Raw genomic sequence first — 19,281 nt, 5'->3', positions numbered from 1 at the left:
TGGGGGTAGCTGGTATTTGCACCAGAGGAGGATTTGCTAAGGAATTATCCCCTTAGTCATGCCAGACCAAAACATATTGACCCTTGGAATTTACTTGAAATATTGGCTTCTAAGAGACTTGGAAAGTATGCAGAAGTATTCGATGTTCCTTTAGCGCAATTCCCAGTCTTCCCCACATCGCTGATGGAACCGTCCTAACTGCTGACCTTTTCAAGATGGCGGCCCGCGAATGCTACTCTCGGGCTCGCGCACCTCCCCAAGATGGCGGCGCCCGAGGCCTGGCGCGCCCGGAGTTGCTGGTTCTGTGAGGTAGCGGCGGCAACGACCATGGAGGCCACGTCCCGGGAGGCGGCGCCAGCGAAGAGCTCGGCCTCGGGCCCCAGCGCTCCCCCCGCCCTGTTCGAGCTGTGCGGGCGGGCGGTGAGCGCCCATATGGGGGTTCTGGAAAGCGGGGTGTGGGGTAAGTCGCGGGGTGAGGGGCTACCTCTGGCAACGAGCGGAGACGGCCCAGCGGCCGGGGGGCGCGGGGGGCGAGGCCGGGAGGCCTGGAGCAAGGCCCAGCCCGGGGCACTGGAAGCCAGACCTTTGGGTCGGAGCATGAATTCCGTGACTGACAGGACTGGGCACAGTAAAGGCGGAGACCAAACCGGCAGGTGGACCCGCACCGCGGCCTGGCCGGGGGGCGCGGGGGGCGAGGCCAGGAGGCCCGGTCTGGGGCGAAGCGGGCCGGGCGACAGAGGCAGGACTGACTAGCCGGGCTGTGGGCTCCGAAGTGACACTCGGGCTGGGCCGGGCTGAGGAGTCTCGGATGTCTAACGGACGGTCAGGGATGGCCCTTCTGCTTGGGGGCGGGGGCCGAGGTTGCGAGGCCCGGACGGAGGCCAGGAGGCCCGGAGGCCCGGCCCGGGGCCACCTAACCAGACTGACGGCGCGGGGCCTCCGGCGTCTGCCTGACAGACCGCGGGGGCCGAGACTCCGGAGGCCAAGCTGCTGAGCGAGGGCAGCCAGTGGACTGGAGAGCGAGGGGATGGGGCTGCCAGAGAGGCTGAAAGGCTCGGGGCGCCGAGGCCTGTCTGACGGCCCGGGGCTGGAGGGAGCGAACAGACGGCCAGGGCCTCGGATGCCAAACTGACTGAGCGACGGACTGACGGGCAGGGCACGGAGCGCCGGAGGCCGCTCGGATTGGCCGGAGCGGCGAGGAAGGGCCAGAGAGCGGGTGAAGGGAGGCCGGGAGAGGATCAGCAATCGACGGAGGCGCGAATGACGGACAGGCGGGAAGGGCCACGGAGGCCCCAGGCGGGGCGACGGCCCGGGGATCCCGAACTGGGAGGGGGCGCGGCGCCGCTAGGAGGCCTGGGTCCGAGTGGAGTGAAAGGAGGCCCGGGCCTGAGAGCGGCCGAGACCGCCAGGCCCGGCCTGGGTTGAGGGCGCCCAGGCTGAGAAGCACAGGCGGGCGGCCTAGGGCGCTGGGATGAGGGCCTGGGAGGGTGAGCCGACTAGCCCGGCCGGGGGGCCTGGGAATACGGCGGCGGGGTGGGCCGGGTAACGGAGGAGGGAGGCCTGCGGGCGGATGGGCACGAGGAGGCCGGGCCGTGGGGTGGGTACCGCTGGTCGCAGTCTGGCAGCTGAGGAGGAAAGCGCGGGTGAGCGACCTGGGCACCGACGGTGAGAGTGAAAGAGAGGAAAGTGAGAGGTCTGGGGGTAGGCCTGCCCGCACGGGACGGAGGGAGGCCTTGGGCCTGACTGACTGCTGGTGTGAGGGGGTGGGGCCCGGAGGCCAGGGCTGAAGTTGGGTGAGGAGATGGCAGGCCAGGCCGAGGGCCCGGGGAGGGGGAGGGGGTGGCAGGAGAGGAGGCCCTGGGCCTTGGGGGGGGGGGGTGTCTAGAGTAGGCCTCAGGAATGGTGGTGGTGGTGGTGCTTTTGCGAGGAGGAAGGCCCGTGTAAGGTCAGGAGTCGGGGCTTGATGTCCTGGGATGGGGGTTTGGGTTACACGCGTGAGGAGGCCGATGTGGAGAAAAGGCCCTGGCGTTTGGGGGGTTGGGCCTCCAGGAATGAGCCCCAAAGCTGTGGAGTGGTTAAGGAGGTCCAGGGATGGAGGAAGGCCCTTGGTGGTGGTGGTGGTGGGGACGGATCCTGAAGAGGCCCAAGTGCCTTGTCTGCTGGGGGAAGACTGTTAGAAGTCCTCAGGCCTAGTGAGGGGGAGGGGATTGTGGAGGCCCTGGACCAACAGCTAAAAGAGTAGAGTCAGGCTGACTCATGGGCAATGGGAGAAGAGTCTCAGTGGATCTGTGCAGGAGGCTCAGAAAAATCCTGGGGAATGTGGAAGAAGGTGCAGTGGATCTGGCAGTGTCAGCCTGGACCTTCCAGAACGCTAAACCTGGCTACCAGGGCAGAGGACTGGGGGTGGAGGCCCAAAGTTGGGAAGGGGAAGCATTGACGATGTGGGCTGGAAAGAAGCAAGGAAGAGCCTGGCTTAAGAAGAATGGAGAAAGGTACAGAGGAGTTTGTGAATAACGGGATGAGAATCCCTGTGGCTGTGAGAGGGGATGGCTAAACAGGGGAGCATTATGGACAGAGGAGGAAGAGCTCCTATGGGCCTAGCCCAGGTGGACAGTCACACAGAATCAAGCTAGGTCTCTTAGAAAGGCCAAGTAAGAGGCCTGCTAAGCAATGCTATTTTGGAGGAAGGTCTCAGTGTGGGCTAACAGCCAGGAAAGCCTTCCTGGAAGTAGTGCACTAGCTTTTCTTTGTGTAGAGAGAGAAGAGGGGAAAATGAGTAAAGGCAGCAGGAAAGGATATAATGAGGAATAAAATAGGTATGTTATACCTTGAATGCCAGGATATGGAACTTGGACTTTATTTTGAATGCAGTAGAGTGACTACATTAGTATAATAGCATAGGGAATTAATGCTTTTCTTCAGCAGGTACATTGAGTACCTACTATGTAGAAAGAATTGTACTAGGCTCTTGGATATCTAGACTCAGTTATTGCATAAGTAAAGATAAAAGGAGATCCTGGAATGTAAGTTTTGAAAGAATTTTCTCAAGTATCATGATCTTAAGACTTGTTCTTGGCAGGACAGAGATGCTTTTGACAGGATAAGAATAATAATAGCTAAAATTTAGTGAGATTATGGACAGGCATAGTCTTCAAAAGATTATGAGCATGGTCTCCTTTAATTTTCACAACAATCTTAAGAGGTAGTTATTATTATCTCAATTTTAAAATTGAGGAAACTGAGGCTCAAAGACATTAATTTGTCCATGAATTCATAATTAAGTGGTACAATCAGGATTTCACCCAGTTTTGTCCAATCTAGAGATTAAACCATTTAGCCACAATACTGTAATGCCTCTCAGATCTAGGGAAGTTAGCAAGAGCAAGTTTTGTTTTTAAGATATATTGAATTAAGAGTATAGAGCCTAATTATTTCTATTCTTCATAGGAAAGTGCTAGTTCAGGGTATAGTGGGAGCCCAAAGGATGGAAGTGGCCAGTTTGGAAGACTGGGAAGGGATTTCAGGAAAGGCTTAATAAAGGGCATGTGATACGTGAAAGATGAGTAATTGATATGCTGAAAATGGCAAGAACATTCCCAGTGGAGAGAACAGCATGACAAAGGCACAGGCAGAAAGCAGGGAGTTAGGTAACTGAAAAAAGTAGTTTATTATGGCTGAAGTGTAGGAGGCAAAGCAGGGAGCTGGAGAAGTTAGTAGGGCCCAGATTATGAAAAATTATGTGATTTTTTAAAATCACACATACTCAAAAGGACCTTTTAAATGAGGAATGGTCCATTAGGCTTGGGCAGAAGTGAACTGCCAGCTCCTAAATGAGCCTATCAGCTTGCTTTGTGGGATTATCTCACCCTTGAAGACATGCATGCCCCTGAAATTCCAGCTGCCAACTAAGTGGCTGAAGATAAGTGGACCAGAGTTTGAATTAAACTTAGGTTAGCTTCTATAAGTTCCACTCGTCAAGTGAGAAGTCTTGCCCTTCTGTTTTCCTTTCCAGTAGGATAAATAATGCTTGCAACTCTGGGAGAAAAAAGTAAATTTTATGTTTGGTTTTTGTAGCCCTCCCAGGCCCAATACTTCAAAGCATCTTACCTCTGCTCAATATATATTACTTGGAGAGGATTGAGGAAACTGCCCTCAAGAAAGGTGAGTGTTTTTCTGTCTTTTTTTCAGTCACTGATTGTAAGCAAGGCACCATGATGTTCTTCAGGTAAATATTACACCTGATACCTGCATAGAACTTCATGCTTTTCAAAAGTACCCTCACACCTATTTTCTTATCTGATTTCTCAATGTCCTGTGAAACACAAAACAAGTATGTGATCCCTATTATACTAATAAAAAAGAAACCACAGGCACACAACAATTAATAGCAAAGCCAAATAGAACCCAGACCTTTTGCAGGATCTTAGTTCCCCGACCAGGGATTGAACCCAGGCTCCGGCAGTGAAAGCAGCAAATCCTAACCACTGGACAGCCAGGGAATTCCTGAACACAGATCTTTTTTTTTTAAGTTATTTTTTTAAATTAATTAATTTATTTTTGGCTGCATTGGGTCTTCGTTGCTGCACACGGGCTTTCTATAGTTGTGGTGCACGGGCTTCTCATTGCAGTGGCTTCTCTTGTTACAGAGCACGGGCTCTAGGCACATGGGCTTCAGTAGTTGTAGCTCACGGGCTCAGTAGTTGTGGCTTGTGGGCTCTAGAGCATAGACTCAGTAGTTGTGGCACACGGACTTAATTGCTCTGCACCATGTGGGATCTTCCTGGACCAGAGCTCGAACCCTGTGTCCCCTGCATTGGCAGGCGGATTTTTAACCACTGCGCCACCAGGGAAGCCCCAGATCTTTTTTTTTTTTAAATAAACTTCAGTTACGACAATGTATTTTTTTAAATTCATTATTTATTTATTTTTGGCTGCATTGAGTCTTAGTTGCAGCACGCGGGATCTTCATTGAGGCATGCAGAATCTTTCACTGCGGCACCCGGGCTTCTCTCTAGTTGTGGCATGTGGGTTTTCTCTTCTCTAGTTGTGGCATGCAGGCTCCAGGGCATGTGGGCTCCAGAGTTGTGGCGTGCAGGTTCCAGAGCGCGTGGGCTCTGTAGTTTGTGGCATGAGGGCCCTCTAGTTGAGGCGTGCGAGCTCAGTAGTTGTGGCACGCGGGCTTAGTTGCCCCACAGCACGCGGGACCTTAGTTCTCTGACCAGGGATCGAACCCGTGTCCATTGCATTGTAAGGAGAATTCTTTACCACTGGAGCACCAGGGAAGTCCCGAACCCAGATCTTTTGAATCTTTTTTTTTTTTTTTTTTTTGCGGTACGCGGGCCTCTCACCGCCGCGGCCTCTCCCGTTGCGGAGCACAGGCTCCGGACACGCAGGCTCAGCGGCCATGCTTCCCGGGCCCAGCCGCTCCGCGGCACATGGGATCTTCCCAGACCGGGGCATGAACCCACATCCCCCGCATCGGCAGGCGGACTCCCAACTACTGCGCCACCAGGGAAGCCCCTTTTGAATCTTTTGAATTAGTTTTTCTAATTTATCAAGCTGCCTCCCAAACCCCTCATTGGACACATCTGTTAATAGCTAACATTCATCTAACTAACCCTGTTCCAAGCACTGTCTTAGGCACTTTACCTGGGGAAACTCATTTAATATTTTCAACAACTCTGTGAAATTGCTATTAACAACTACATTTTATAGATAAGGAAACTGAGGTACAGAAAAATTAAGTATCTTGCCCAAGGTTACACTGCTAGACTATGGTTTGCTGATATTTGAAGCCAGGCAGTCTGTCGTTAGAGCCAGTGCTCTTTACCACTCTGCCATGTTGCTCCTGTGAACCTAGAAAAGGACATTAAAAGGCTGATGTACTTCACTCATGGAGACCAAGGAGCAGCCAAGTAAATGTGATATTTCTCTCTACAGGCCTCTCCACTCAGGCCATTTGGCGCCGACTATGGGATGAGCTGATGAAGACAAGGCCTTCCAGTTTGGAAGTAAGTTAAGGCACCAGGTAGAACTCTGGCCTGACTTTGCACAGTGAAAGCAGGAATAGCACACAAACACAAGCTGGGTACTGGTAAAGTGCAGGGGCAGGCATGGAATGAATTTGGGAAGAGGTCTCTGATGGCTTGTCATGAAGTTCTTTTCATTTGACATTTGTCACTGACTTGCTTGTTCACCATGTTTGCAGGTGACACAAAACAGGGAAAGGTAGTGATCACAATGGATGGCAGAACCTGGATTCAGATCTTGACAGGGCTGGAGCAATGGTCAAACCTAACAAGATGAAAGTTAGCAGAATAAACCAACTCTCCACTTGAGTCTAAAAAATTCTAATTGCATGACCTCAGGGTAGTGGGTGGAGGGGTCTGGCTCAGCAGCAGCTAGAATAAAAAAGATTAAGGGGGTTTAGTCTACATTGTGCTAAAGCCACTCATATAATGACTATATCCTGAGCTGTGTGAACTAATGTAACTATAATGTAGACTGAAAGACAAGGGGGATGATAGACCTGCTTGACTCTGCAGTGGTCAGGCTGTCCCTGGAGTATGGAGAAAGAAGTCAAAGCCACATCATGTGAGTCACATTTGGAAGACTGGAGATGTTTTTCCTGAAAAAGAGAAGACTTGGGGAACATGAACTGTCTTGAAATATTTGAAAGAGGGATTAACAGACTTGTTCTGGGTGGAAGCTAAAGGAGGATAAATTTTTGCTAAACTGTAGAATTTTTAAACTCTGAGGTTATTGGTGATGAAACAAGCTAATTCCAGAGGTAATAAGCTTCCCATCACTAAGTGTTTAATAGAGTCTGGATAACCCCACCTGACACAAGGGTACTGTATCAATAGAAGAAGTTTGGCATTGTTGGAGATATTGGACGAGATACTTTTAGGGGTCCTCTTAGCCCTTAGAATAATAAGATTCTGTTATTCATTGGTTCAAATATAACTCACTGGAGCTCTCATTTAAACAGAATTCCTTTTACTGCTCCATAATTCGGTGACAGGACAGATTGAGTTCAATAAACATTTACTCAGACTTACCACATACCACATCTTATGCTGAATATTAGAGGTACAGACACAATCCCTAATCTTGAGGAACTGTCAGTTTAGTGGGGAAATCTGCAAACAAATACATCATGTATGGTAGGCCAAGTGGTATGATCGAGTGTAGCGAGAAGGTTGAAGGAAAAGGGAGTAAGAAATTCTTTCCTAGGAAGTAGTATTTGAACTGGGCTTTATATAGTGAATGAGGCCAAATGACAAGAGAACAAGCTTTTATCAGAAATTGGAGATTTATTTTGTGGGGATACACTAAGTTCAGTAATAACATTCAGCTCCATATCCTTCAGCTTTTCCACTTCTAGATGTAGATGCAGCCCCTGGAGTTCAGCATGACATTGAGGCCCAATGAAATTATCAGGCATTATGTATAGGAGTTAGGCCTTATGAGGAAGGAAAGTGGACACAAGAATGTTAAGAAACGGCAACAGCTTCCTGCAACCTTTAAAGAAACATGAGATTCACTTTGTCACAGTGTCTCCCAAGTAGTATGGTTGACTAACAGGTGATGGAGACTGTAATATCTTTCTCTTTGAGAAAGCTTTTTCCACCATTATCTCAAGCTTCCTGGGAAGGAATGTCTATTTGTTATCTGTTTCCTTGTCTCAGAGTATTTCAGAATATATAGGAAGCCCCAGGCCTGGTGGCCTAACAGTCACCTATGCAGAAGTCCTGACTTGGAGCATCATATCCATTCCAGAGGGTGTCTGCTTCCACTTCCCACTTTTGCATAACAGTAACCTTCACTTCATTCATAATTCAGACAGTTATTGAGTGACTATTCAGTTCCAGGCACTATGCTAGGTTCTAGGTATATAGTGGTGAGCAAGATAGAGTACCTGGTTGCTTATGGAGCAATAGTGTTTCAGACTGTGTAGTACTAGTGTATATGTGTATTAAGAGATCTGCAGAATAAAATAGATATTCTGGAGACAAAGCAATGGGGAAATGAAGGATTATTCAATCAGTGGTTCTCTAGTAACTGGTTAACCATTTGGAAAAAATAAAGTTAGAGCCTCACTTTACAATATACTCAATTTCTATATAGATTAAAGATTACATTGTAAAAAGTAAAAGCACAAAACAGTTTTAAAAAAGAATAAAGGTGACTGGTTATCTAATCTCAGGGTGGAGAGTACTAGTAAATAGGCAGAACCAAAAAAGAAAATATGGACACATCTGGCCACATAAAATGCCAACACTATAAATACAATTTAAAAGGCACGTAAAAGAATGTTTGCAACAATATTTGCAATATAAAAGGATACAGAAGATAAGACAGGTGAACAGTAGAATAAAATGAATACAGATTTGGACAAGTTTCAAAATATACAAAAATCTCCAGTAAAGTAAAAAATGTTCAATCTCATTAATAATAAAAAAATGGGAAAGTAAAATTATACCTCTTAAATTAGTGAAGTATTGTTTTAATTTGGTTTTGTTTTAAAAGATAATTCCAGGGGTGGGTAGGACTTGCATTTTAATATGCTGGTGGTGGGAGCAGAAATGTTACAACTTTCTTGGTGGGCAATCTGGTGATAATTGTCAAGAGTCTTTAAAATATTCAAATTCTTCAACTAGAAATTTTAAGAAGTATATATCTTATGGTATATAAAATTGAGATACTCGTGAAGATTTATTTCCAGATGTTCATTACAGCAAAGTTTAATATAAAAAGCTAGAAACAATTTAAGTATTCAATAATATAGAAATTATTAAATATAGTACATCCATATTTTCAAAATATTAATAAAGTCATTCTAAAAATATTTAAATACGTGGTGGTAAAAATGTTTAATGATGTGGTGATATGTAATGTTTAAAAAAAAAGCCCAGCATTTGAAACTGTTCAGAATTGTCTCAGTGTTATAAACACAAATACCTATAGCTCATCACATATACATATACACTCCAAAAAGTTGGTTTACACATGATTTTTGATTTGCTTCCTTATAGTTCCACAAACAATATTTCTGTTATCAGAAAAACAGTGGACGATATATAGTTTATGAGCATTTGCAGGCTCTAACAGTTTAGTACAAGAAAATATTTAGCTCTCCCTAGTTTGTACACACTTCTTCCTTCCCTACCAGTACCTGAGCTGCCAGCCCGTTGTGGATGGGCCAAGGACTGATTGTGTTGGTAAGCAAATGTCATGTCACCTCTTTGGTGGTGCCTTATTTCCCCTACTCTCCCCCAAAAGAAAGTATTTAAATCACTTTGCATTGTCTGAACTATAGTGTATGAACTGTAGTGTACAGGTCCACAAAATGAGTGGTTTGGACTAGATCTCTCAGGTATTTTTCAGCTTTGAAGTTTTAGCATAGAATCTTCTACAAGGTGGTGATGGAATAAAATGCAGTGAATTGCTATCTGCTTATGCATTAATTCATGAGAAAGAAGCTATTGCAATAGTCAACTAATTTTACATACTCATTTAATTTTCACAACAACTCTGTCATGTAGGTATAGTTTTCTTCCTCAGTTTACAGATGATGAAACTGAGGCAGAAAGAGGAAAAGTGACTTACCTAAGGTGACAGTTCATGAATGGCTGACCGGACATTCAAGTTGAGGCAGTCTGGCTCTGGAGTGCATGCTCTTAATCACTATGTCATGCTGCTTTCACTGTGGTTATCACAGGTCTGGGGTGTTCCAATTTCAAATATTCTCTCCTATTGTCTTTGTAAACCAATAAAATGTCTGAAAAACCCAAGTATTTAGTTATCTAAAGTTCATATTCCACATGCCTTATAGTCGGAAACAGCCACAATATCTTGGTTCACGTTCACATATTTGTCCATATTTTAGGCCCAGATCTCATGGTAACCATCTATTTCACTTGTGAAGTTGAAGCCTTGCTAGGGATACCTGCAAGTATTTTTCAAGGCTGTGTGGGCCAGCAAATGTGTGAAAAAAGTGCTAGAATGAGGCAGGATTAAAGGATTCAGGAATACCCTCTTAGCTTCCACTTAAGGCTGAGTAGAGATTTGGTTGCCAGGTATTTTTTTCTGCTGCCCTCAGGCCCCCACACTGCTGCTGGAGGGGCCTTTCTCACTTGTTGTGCCATGCAGTTAGCTTAAACATGAAGTCGTTCCTAATTATTACCACAGCAGGGTCTTGGGGAATAGCTAGGGCAAAAGGAATGACACTTTTGCCTGAGAATAGGGGCCCACCTCCTGCCTGCCAAGAACCTCATATAAACTGAGGGTCAATCTGGTATGAGGGAATGCACGGAGGCAGGGTAGATACCAAAGGAAGTATCTTATTTTTAGCCTTTGGGAACCTCAGGCCCCACCACCTTCAGGTTGAATAAGCACCCTGCTTAACAGGCTCTGCCTCCATCCAGTCCATTTCACATTTCCCATGTGGGGTAATTATTATCATTAACAGAAGTTACATTTTGTATTTTACAGTTTACAAGGTGCTTTAAACTTGCACTGTCTCATTTGATCTTCACAACAAACCTGTGAAGCAGGTGATATTATCCACATTTTACAGATGAATAAAGAGGTTTAAAGAGGTCCAGAGTATAGTGGCAGAGCTGGCACTTTTATGAAAGTCATCAGACTTTCTATGCACCTTAGGAGAGAATGGGGACTTAGAGAAATATCAATATTTGTCTCAATGTGTCCTTTGGGGGTAGGTAGCAGTAATTCCTAATCTCTGATATATACATCAGAATCATCTGGGGAAGGTTTAAAAAATAAAGATGCATGGACCTTACCTCAGATGTAACATAATATAATCACCAAGTCTGGGTACATGGCATATGAATTTTGGGAAAAAGCTCCACAGTAAATTCTGATGTATATCAAAGCTTAAAAATCACTTGTGGAAAAAAAAAAATCACTTGTGTTCAGTTCTTCTAAATGTATCAGAATAGCCTGATGAAATCTCATACCCATCAAAGCAAAGTATTGCCTTGGAGAAAACTAAGGCACTAGTTTTCTAGTTGCTGCCTCCTCTCCAGGAATTTCTAATCTGGTTGGGATGAGATGTGTATACAGGAAGAGACTCAACACCATGAGACATATGTACCAACATCTAAGACCTGAGTAGTCAGTATCAGAGTACCAACATGAGAGGTAGGGGGGAGGGGTAGAAAGTGGGGCAGACACTCAATGAGACCAACAGCCTCAAAGAGCAAAATGTTGGTAGGTCTTCATGAAGTCTATTTGATCTGGCAATGGAGAGCATTTCTGGCAGAGGTAGGAAAGGAAAAAGAAGGCACGTTTGGGTCAGTGAGGTGACCAGTTTCGCCAGAGCAAAGCATTCATGAGCAAGGTGTGGCAGATAAAGCTTCTCAGGTAGGCAGAGGCTATATTGTGGACAGCTTTCCCTGCCAGTCTGAGGAACTTCAAATGTGTTGCAGCACTGATCCCCTAAGCAGTGGGGAGACATTAGGGGTTTTAAAGGAGAATAATGTAATCAGAGTTTTGTTTTTTAATACAAAGATGAACCCAGTGGACTTGTGCAAAAGTTTGGGAAGGGGAACAAGTAGAGGAATCAGGAAGCTAATGAAGTAGCCAGGTGTTAGGTGATAAGGGTCTGAACAAAGGTGGTAGCGTTAAGAATGGAAAGTTAGGATCAGGGTCTAAAAACAAGTGTGGAAGAACTTACAGGGTTGAATGTTTCACTTGGGAGGCACTATAGTAATAGCCTCTGGAACCAAATTTCCTGGGTTCCAATCCTTTTTTTTTTTTTGGCTATGCCGTGTGGCTTGTGGGATCTTGGTTCCCCGACCAGGGATTGAACCTGGGCCCTCAGAAGTGAGAGCTCAGAGTCCTAACCACTGAATCACCAGGGAATTCCCTCCTGGGTTCAGATCCTAATCCTGCCCCTTAACTGTGTAACCACAGGCAATAACATTTGTGCCTTGGTTTTCTTACCTGTAAAATGGATCTAATAGTAATATATACCTCAAAGATGTGAGGATTAAATGAACTTGCATACATTATTTAGAATGTTACCTGGCTCGGTAAACAGCTAGCTATTGGAAGGAAGGAAACTGGGTTCCATGGGTAGCACTTAGTATCACAGCTGTCTGGAATGTTCTCTGCTTTCAGAGCGTGACCTGTTGGCGAGCCAAGTTTATGGAGGCCTTTTTTTCCCATGTTCTACGTGGGACCATTGATGTGTCTTCTGACAGGCGTCTTTGTGACCAGCGCTTCTCACCTCTCCTGCATAGCTCCCGCCATGTCCGGCAGCTCACCATCTGCAACATGCTGCAGGGTGCGACTGAGCTGGTGGCTGAGCCCAATCGCAGGGTTCTGGAGACCCTGGCCAGTTCCCTGCACACCCTCAAGTTCCGCCACCTGCTTTTCTCTGATGTGGCTGCTCAGCAGTCACTTCGGCAGCTGTTGCATCAGCTTATTCACCATGGGGCTGTCAGCCAGGTGTCGCTGTACTCCTGGCCTGTACCTGAGTCAGCCCTTTTCATTCTTATCCTCACCATGAGTGCTGGCTTCTGGCAGCCAGGCCCCGGTGGCCCACCCTGCCGCCTCTGTGGAGAGGCCTCCCGAGGCCGGGCCCCATCCCGAGATGAAGGGTCCCTCCTGCTGGGCTCACGCCGGCCTCGCCGGGATGCTGCTGAGCGATGTGCTGCAGCCCTGATGGCCTCCCGGCGGAAGAGTGAAGCCAAGCAGACGGCCAGAGGTGCACCTGCCGCTCGGGTAACACGCCGGAGCACACAGGAGAGCCTGACAGCAGGCGGGACAGACCCTAAGAGGGAGCCGCTCCCTCCAGCCACTTCCCATGAGGCTCCTGGCACCAAACGCCCACCCTCTGCTCCAGCCACCACCTCCTCTGCCTCTGCTTCTTCTTCCACATCCTCATCTAAACGGGCTCCAGCTAGCTCAGCCCCACAGCCTAAGCCCCTAAAGCGTTTTAAGCGAGCTGCAGGGAAGAAGGGTGCTCGCACCCGTCAGGGGTCTGGTGCTGAATCTGAAGACCTATATGACTTTGTTTTCATTGTGGCGGGTGAGAAAGAGGATGGGGAAGAGATGGAGATCGGGGAAGTGGCTTGTGGAGCACTGGATGGATCAGATCCCAGTTGCCTGGGGCTTCCAGCACTGGAGGCCTCCCAAAGATTCCGCAGCATTTCCACCTTGGAGCTCTTCACGGTTCCACTCTCCACAGAGGCGGCTCTGACACTGTGCCACCTGCTGAGCTCCTGGGTGTCTCTGGAGAGCCTCACACTCTCCTATAATGGTGAGTGCCCTGGAGGGGCAGGGGTTGGGTCTCCCAGCAGCACCAGCTGTGTGCCCAACCCTGTGGAGGGGAATAGGGGGTATGATCAGGAAGCTGCCTCCTCACAGGGAGGCAGAAGGCACACACATGATATAGTGGCAGACTGTCAGTGCTAGAGAAGATGAACACAAGGTCTACAGGCTTGATTTAGTTGGAAGCAGGGGTTCCTGAGGGACAATGAGAATCTGAAGAATGAGTCTACCTTAGATATGGTAGGCAAACCAAGGACAGGTGGGAGAATATAGTGTATACAGGGCCAACCAGGACTGAGGTTGGATCTCACTAATCATACCAAAGCAGCTATATAAAAAGGTGTGGGATACCTTTTTAAAAAAAAAATCAGACCAGCAACCTGCAAAACAGCCCTCAGTTCTTTCCCATCTGGTTGTGCCCAGCTAGCCAAATTTCAGTTCTGGCTAAATCCAGCAATCTGCCTAGGTTGCTGAACACTGCTAGAGAAAGTCACACAACTGCAGATTGGTGCTACTATATACATTCATGGTCATCATCCTCATATGAACCCTGTCTGCAACATCAGTTCCATTCCTACCCTACCACTTCAAACCCTTCTTTTCCTCTCAGCAGATGACCACCTACTTCACAGAAAATAGAAGCCATCACACATGAACTCCTTCAACATGTTAACCAACCTAGAAACTCCTACACCTGCACTCTTCCTTTCTTCCTTCATCACAATGGGAGAAATGGCTGCCCTATCTAAGGCTAACTCTTCTGCCTGTGCTCTGGATACATAACCTCTTAACTCCTTAGGAAAGCACATTTTTCAAATGCCTCAATAAGAGCTAACTTTTATATACTGCCTACTATGCATCTGGCATATTTTAAATATTCTTTTTTTTAAAATTATTTTATTTATTTATTATTTTTGGCTGCATTGGGTCTTCATTGCTGCACGCGGGCTTTCTCTGTTGCGGCGAGTGGGGGCTACCTTTTGTTGCGGTGTGAGGGCTTCTCACTGCAGTGGCTTCTCTTGTTGCGGAGCATGGGCTCTAGGCGCGCAGGCTTCAGTAGTTGTGGCTCGAGGGCTCTAGAGTGCAGGCTCAGTAGTTGCGGCACACGGGCTTAGTTGCTCCGCGGCATGTGGGATCTTCCCGGACCAGGGCTTGAACCCGTGTACCCTGCATTGGCAGGCAGATTCTTAACCACTGCGCCACTGGGGAAGCCCCTTTAAATATTCTTTAACTAATTTAATCCTTACAATTCTGAGGTCAAGTGACTTGCCCAGGATAAGTTAGTAAACTGTAGAGCTAGAATTCAAACCCAGGTAACCTGGCTCCAGAACTCATGCTTATAAACCACTTAATGCTGCCTCTCTTCTCTCAATCAGGTATCCACCAAAAACTACCACCACCACCTCCATCTATTCCATTTATTAACTGTCCTATTCTTCCATGCCCTTCAGAGACAACCTTAAGAGTCATCTGTGCCCTCTTCTCTCACAGCCACTCCAGCCTTGCTTCCACCCTGTCTACTGCATCAAGGACCTCGAGGTGACCAACGTCATCCTTGTTGCTAAGTCCAATATATACCTTTCAGTCATCTTAAATTAATTCTCGGCATCATCTGCTATTAAGTATTGTCTTCTTCGTGAAATAGTCTCATTTCTACTACCTCAAAATTTTCTGAGTTTTTTTTTCCTCCCTTTCTGGACATTACTTCTCTCTTAATGTTCAGAGATCCTCAAAACTCTCCCAGTTTACACATGCTTACTGGACTTCGTTTCAAAGACCAACTATGCTGAAGACACCCCCATTTTATGACATTAGCCCAGATCCTCCTCCTAAACTCCAGACCTATTTATCCATCTGACAACTAGATATCACAGGATTCATAAACCACACTCCCCAACCTGAATGCGTCTTCTTCCTTCTAAACAGACCTTCCTTCTGTTCTCAGTGACATCACAGATTCAGTTGCTCAAAAAAAGCCTGGATTCTCTTACGCCACATATATTTGGCTACCAGGTGGTACAATCTCTCAGATTCATTTATCTCCACATTCTTAATTCAGACTACCATTACCTCTCATCTGGATTCACCATTTCAGCAGTTCCTTCTGACTCCATACACACCATACAACTCATTTTTTACACTGCAACCCAAGCATTTTCAAAACTGCAAATCTGTCAATCATCTAAAAATTCAACGGCTTCTTGTCACTGTATGTTTTTACTTAGAGGGCCATTCATGTTCTTACCCTGCTTACCTCTATAGTTGAATCGTCCCTCCCTCATACTTTACACACCAGCCACATTGAGTATTTCTCAGTTCTTGGAACCTGCCACTCTTTCTCCTTCAGGTCTTGATATATGCCAAGTTCACTCTGCCAGTCACTCCTCCTTTTAGCCTCTCTTTTATGTTCTTTAGGACTCAGCCAGAGAGTCTTTACTGACGAAAGCTAAATTGGGTGTTAAGTACCCATCCTTTTACTTCCACAGCACTCTACTTCCCCAGTTCCCATCATCTGCTTTTGTTATCAGGCTGTATAGGCAGGAACAAGATCTGCTGCTCATGACTACCTAGCAGAAAAACAAGCTTACCAGGTGCTTACCATGGGTAAGGTTTAGTTGAATGAATGAATCAAAAGGAGCCTGCTCAGTCCAAGGAGAGATAAAGGTGTGGCTTCCAAGGAATTATTTGCTCTGTGGCATTAAGCAACTGCCCTAACCTTTCTGGATCCTACTCCCTTCTGTGGGATGTGGTTATCGTTTTCGGCCCTATTCCCACCCAATGAATTTAAAAGTATTCCCTATTGGATCACTGTCACTCTCCTGCTTAGTTTTCAGATGTTCCCCATGACCTATAGGAAAAGTCCAGAGATCTCTGCTGCTGTCTGGGCCCATCAATCAGCTAGCAGCCACATGCTGTCCCACCACATCCTATCTTCTGTTTTGTGACTCTGCCCTGACTGATGTTTGAGGGCATGGCCCAGTAGAGGCGGCATCAGTAAGCTGGTTACCTGAGGAAAAAGCAAGACAATGGATGAATAGCTGAGAATGATTTAAAATAATCTGAGCCAAAGCTCAGATTTGGTAGTTATCAACAGAAATATTTGGAGTTGTATCTGAGTATTACCCCTACTGATACTCCCACATGACTGACCCAATCTCTTTCCTGCCATAGGCCTGGGCTCTAATATCTTCCGCCTGCTAGATAGCCTGCGGGCCCTGTCAAGCCAGGCTGGATGCCGCCTCCGTGCCCTGCATCTCAGTGACCTGTTCTCACCACTGCCCATCCTGGAGCTGACACGTGCCATTGTGCGAGCCCTGCCCCTGTTGCGGGTCCTCTCTATTCGTGTCGACCACCCTAGCCAGAGGGACAACCCTGCAGTACCAGGGAATGCAGGGCCCCCTAGCCACATAATTGGGGATGAGGAGATACCAGGTGAAGTACTATGCGCGTGTGTCTATCTCCACAGACGTGTGCAGGTCTATTTGTGTGGGGAAGGCAAAAGATCTCTAATCCAGGCCAGTCACCACACATTCCTGGCTTATCTGTAATTTGTTGCCTTTAGAGCCCGTTCTTAAAGATAACCATGGGTTGGATAGATCCCAGACCAACACTAGCCCCGTAGGGAGTGACTATGGCAGATCTGTCTCCAGAAAGGGGTCTGAACCAAAACAGACCTGACCGTTAGACTAGATTGGGTCCCCATGCTGTATGTCCCCTTAGTTCCTGCATGTCTCATATGCCACCATGCTGCATACTCTACTTGTGTCTGATTAGTTGTGTTCTTGGATTAAAAGCACCGTTAAGGACAAGGACTAAATCGTATATTAGCATACTGCCTCGCATATAGTAGGCACTCAAGGACAAGTAGACGAATAAATGATTTTTCAGTGAATCCTTTAAGGACAGGATGGGACCTGCAATGGGAGAGAAGTAGCAATGGCCAGCTGTAATCTTCTCTCCCTACCATATCCAGAAAACTGCCTGGAACAGCTGGAGATGGGATTTCCACGGGGAGCCCAGCCAGCCCCACTGCTCTGCTCTGTACTGAAGGCCTCAGGTTCTCTGCAGCAGCTGTCCCTGGATAGTGCCACCTTTGCCTCTCCCCAAGATTTTGGGCTTGTGTTGCAGACACTCAAAGGTAGGACCCAGTTAGAATGGTAAAGGGAAAATAGAAGGGGACTTTGCATTGTTCTTTGAGAACACTAAGGTCCATAAACTTTCCCGATCCAGAGTACAACCTAGCTCTGAAAAGGCTGAGCTTCCACGACATGAATCTGGCTGACTGTCAGAGTGAGGTGCTGTTTTTGCTCCAGAATCTGACTCTTCAAGGTAAGTTCATCCAGAGCCTGGGGCATTCGTGGGTCCTCACTGCAGATCTGCCACGGTCTCACTGAAGGAGCAAGCCACTGTTCTTTTCTTGGCCTTATGTCAACTATAAAATGATCACAGAACCTGCATCACCTTCCTTCTAAAGGGTCCCCTACTCAACTCTTCCTATACTAAACATGGGAAATTACTCACTTGGAGAGTGCTTCACCTAAAAGTTTTTCTTACCTTCCAGTGGCTGACAAATGATGGTGGTGGGAAGGGATAAATGTGCTGCCAGGAGCCCCCTCATAGACTTGTAGCTAATGCCCACCCCTGCATAGAAGGAAGTGTATGGAGGTCTGTGCAGAGAGCCTCCCCTGTAGGCTCAATCTCTGCTTTGAATACTGACTTAGTTGCAGCCTTGCTTGGGGTTTTGGACAAATTATTTTCTCCTTCTGGGACTCTGTAAAATGCTCATATACCCCTTGCTAAGGCCCTGGGGCCGGAGGGGCAGCACCAGTTCTCATGCTGCCATCAGAACTTATTCCACTTTCTCTTGACAGAGATTACCTTCTCCTTCTGCCGTCTGTTTGAGAAGCGCCCGGCCCAATTTCTGCCTGAGATGGTTGCTGCTATGAAGGGCAACTCCACACTGAAGGGCCTCCGGCTGCCAGGGAACCGCCTGGGTGGGGGCAGGGCCCTGAGGAGGGAGAGGGGGAAGGAGCCAGTCCTTTGACCTAGAAATTCAGTGGGTGAAGGCATACACCTCTCCACTGGGAAGACGGGGGTTGGGATATAGTTGTGCTGGGGCTTTAGGAGTCTGGGCTTCTCCCCAGCCAGAACTGGGTTGGGATACCCTTGTTCCCTGTTCTTGGGTAGAGGTGATGAGTATTTCTCCCCTTCTCCCCAGGGAATGCTGGCCTACTGGCCCTGGCAGATGTATTCTCAGAGGATTCATCCTCCTCTCTGTGTCAGCTGGATATCAGGTACATGTGGGTGTAGGGAAGGTGAAGGGAGGGCAACGACAAGGGATGGAGCTGCAGGGACACAGACCAGGGATTAGTTGACTCCTGGGTGTCTAATCCTTCTCACCCCTACCAGTTCCAACTGCATCAAGCCAGATGGGCTTCTGGAGTTTGCCAAGCGGCTGGAGCGCTGGGGCCGTGGGGCCTTTGGTCACCTGCGCCTCTTCCAGAACTGGCTGGACCAGGATGCAGTCACAGCCAGGGAAGCCATCCGACGGCTCCGCGCCACCTGCCATGTGGTTAGCGACTCGTGGGACTCATCCCAAGCCTTCGCAGATTATGTCAGCACCATGTGATGGGCCCATGCCTCACAGGCCCATACTCAGTACCATCAGCTTGCAGGGGCTGAGGCATGGGCTGCCCAGAACTCCCAACCACCAATTCTATCTTTCTCTTTCTGTCACCTTTTTTCTCCTTCTTCCTTTTGCCCTTGCACTGAGGTCTTGGACGCCTTGATGGGGCCCAGCAAAGGCATTCCCACAACTGGGTTTAGAGCCTTTGGGCTCCTTACTCAGTACCCTGGGCCAGGAGGTCACAGTGGTCATTAATCACTGAGGACAGACCCCACCCCCTTCCCTGCCCCAGGGTTCCTGCTTTCCCTCCTCAAGCAGTTACCCAGGCTTTAGTGAAGTGTAGGAGTGCC

The 19,281-nt window shown here is 47.6% G+C and overlaps 2 protein-coding genes across 5 annotated transcripts in view; one reads left to right on the top strand and one right to left on the bottom strand.

Moving 5' to 3' along the window:
• Nucleotides 1–261: 261 nt before the first annotated feature.
• LRRC41 (leucine rich repeat containing 41) lies at nucleotides 262–18,934 on the top strand (the record flags this gene model as incomplete). 4 transcript variants are annotated; one of them, XM_079918909.1, is made up of 10 exons in its annotated part: nucleotides 262–460; nucleotides 4,075–4,161; nucleotides 5,941–6,011; nucleotides 12,151–13,294; nucleotides 16,477–16,737; nucleotides 17,279–17,443; nucleotides 17,536–17,634; nucleotides 18,177–18,299; nucleotides 18,524–18,599; nucleotides 18,715–18,934. In XM_079918909.1, the coding sequence occupies 10 exons, from the start codon at nucleotides 262–264 to the stop codon at nucleotides 18,932–18,934; spliced, it is 2,445 nt and encodes an 814-aa protein (XP_079775035.1). The 4 variants fall into 4 exon arrangements, with proteins under 4 accessions (XP_079775035.1, XP_079775037.1, XP_079775036.1 ...); XM_079918911.1 differs by lacking the exon at nucleotides 16,477–16,737 and having other exon boundaries at nucleotides 273–460; XM_079918910.1 differs by lacking the exon at nucleotides 18,177–18,299 and having other exon boundaries at nucleotides 273–460.
• Nucleotides 15,288–19,281, bottom strand: part of RAD54L (RAD54 like) — a 29,115-nt gene continuing 25,121 nt past the window's right edge. Inside the window, exons 19-20 of the mRNA XM_079918938.1 lie at nucleotides 18,184–18,313; nucleotides 15,288–16,312 (exon numbers count right to left, since the gene is read on the bottom strand). The gene's annotated coding sequence lies outside the window, so the exon portion shown is untranslated. The remainder of the gene's footprint in view (nucleotides 16,313–18,183; nucleotides 18,314–19,281) is intronic.

This window comes from Stenella coeruleoalba, assembly GCF_951394435.1.
Source record: "Stenella coeruleoalba genome assembly, chromosome: 1".
Taxonomy (NCBI): domain Eukaryota; kingdom Metazoa; phylum Chordata; class Mammalia; order Artiodactyla; family Delphinidae; genus Stenella; species Stenella coeruleoalba.
Note: the sequence above shows the minus strand (reverse complement) of the source record. Positions and strands in the feature narration are given on the sequence as shown.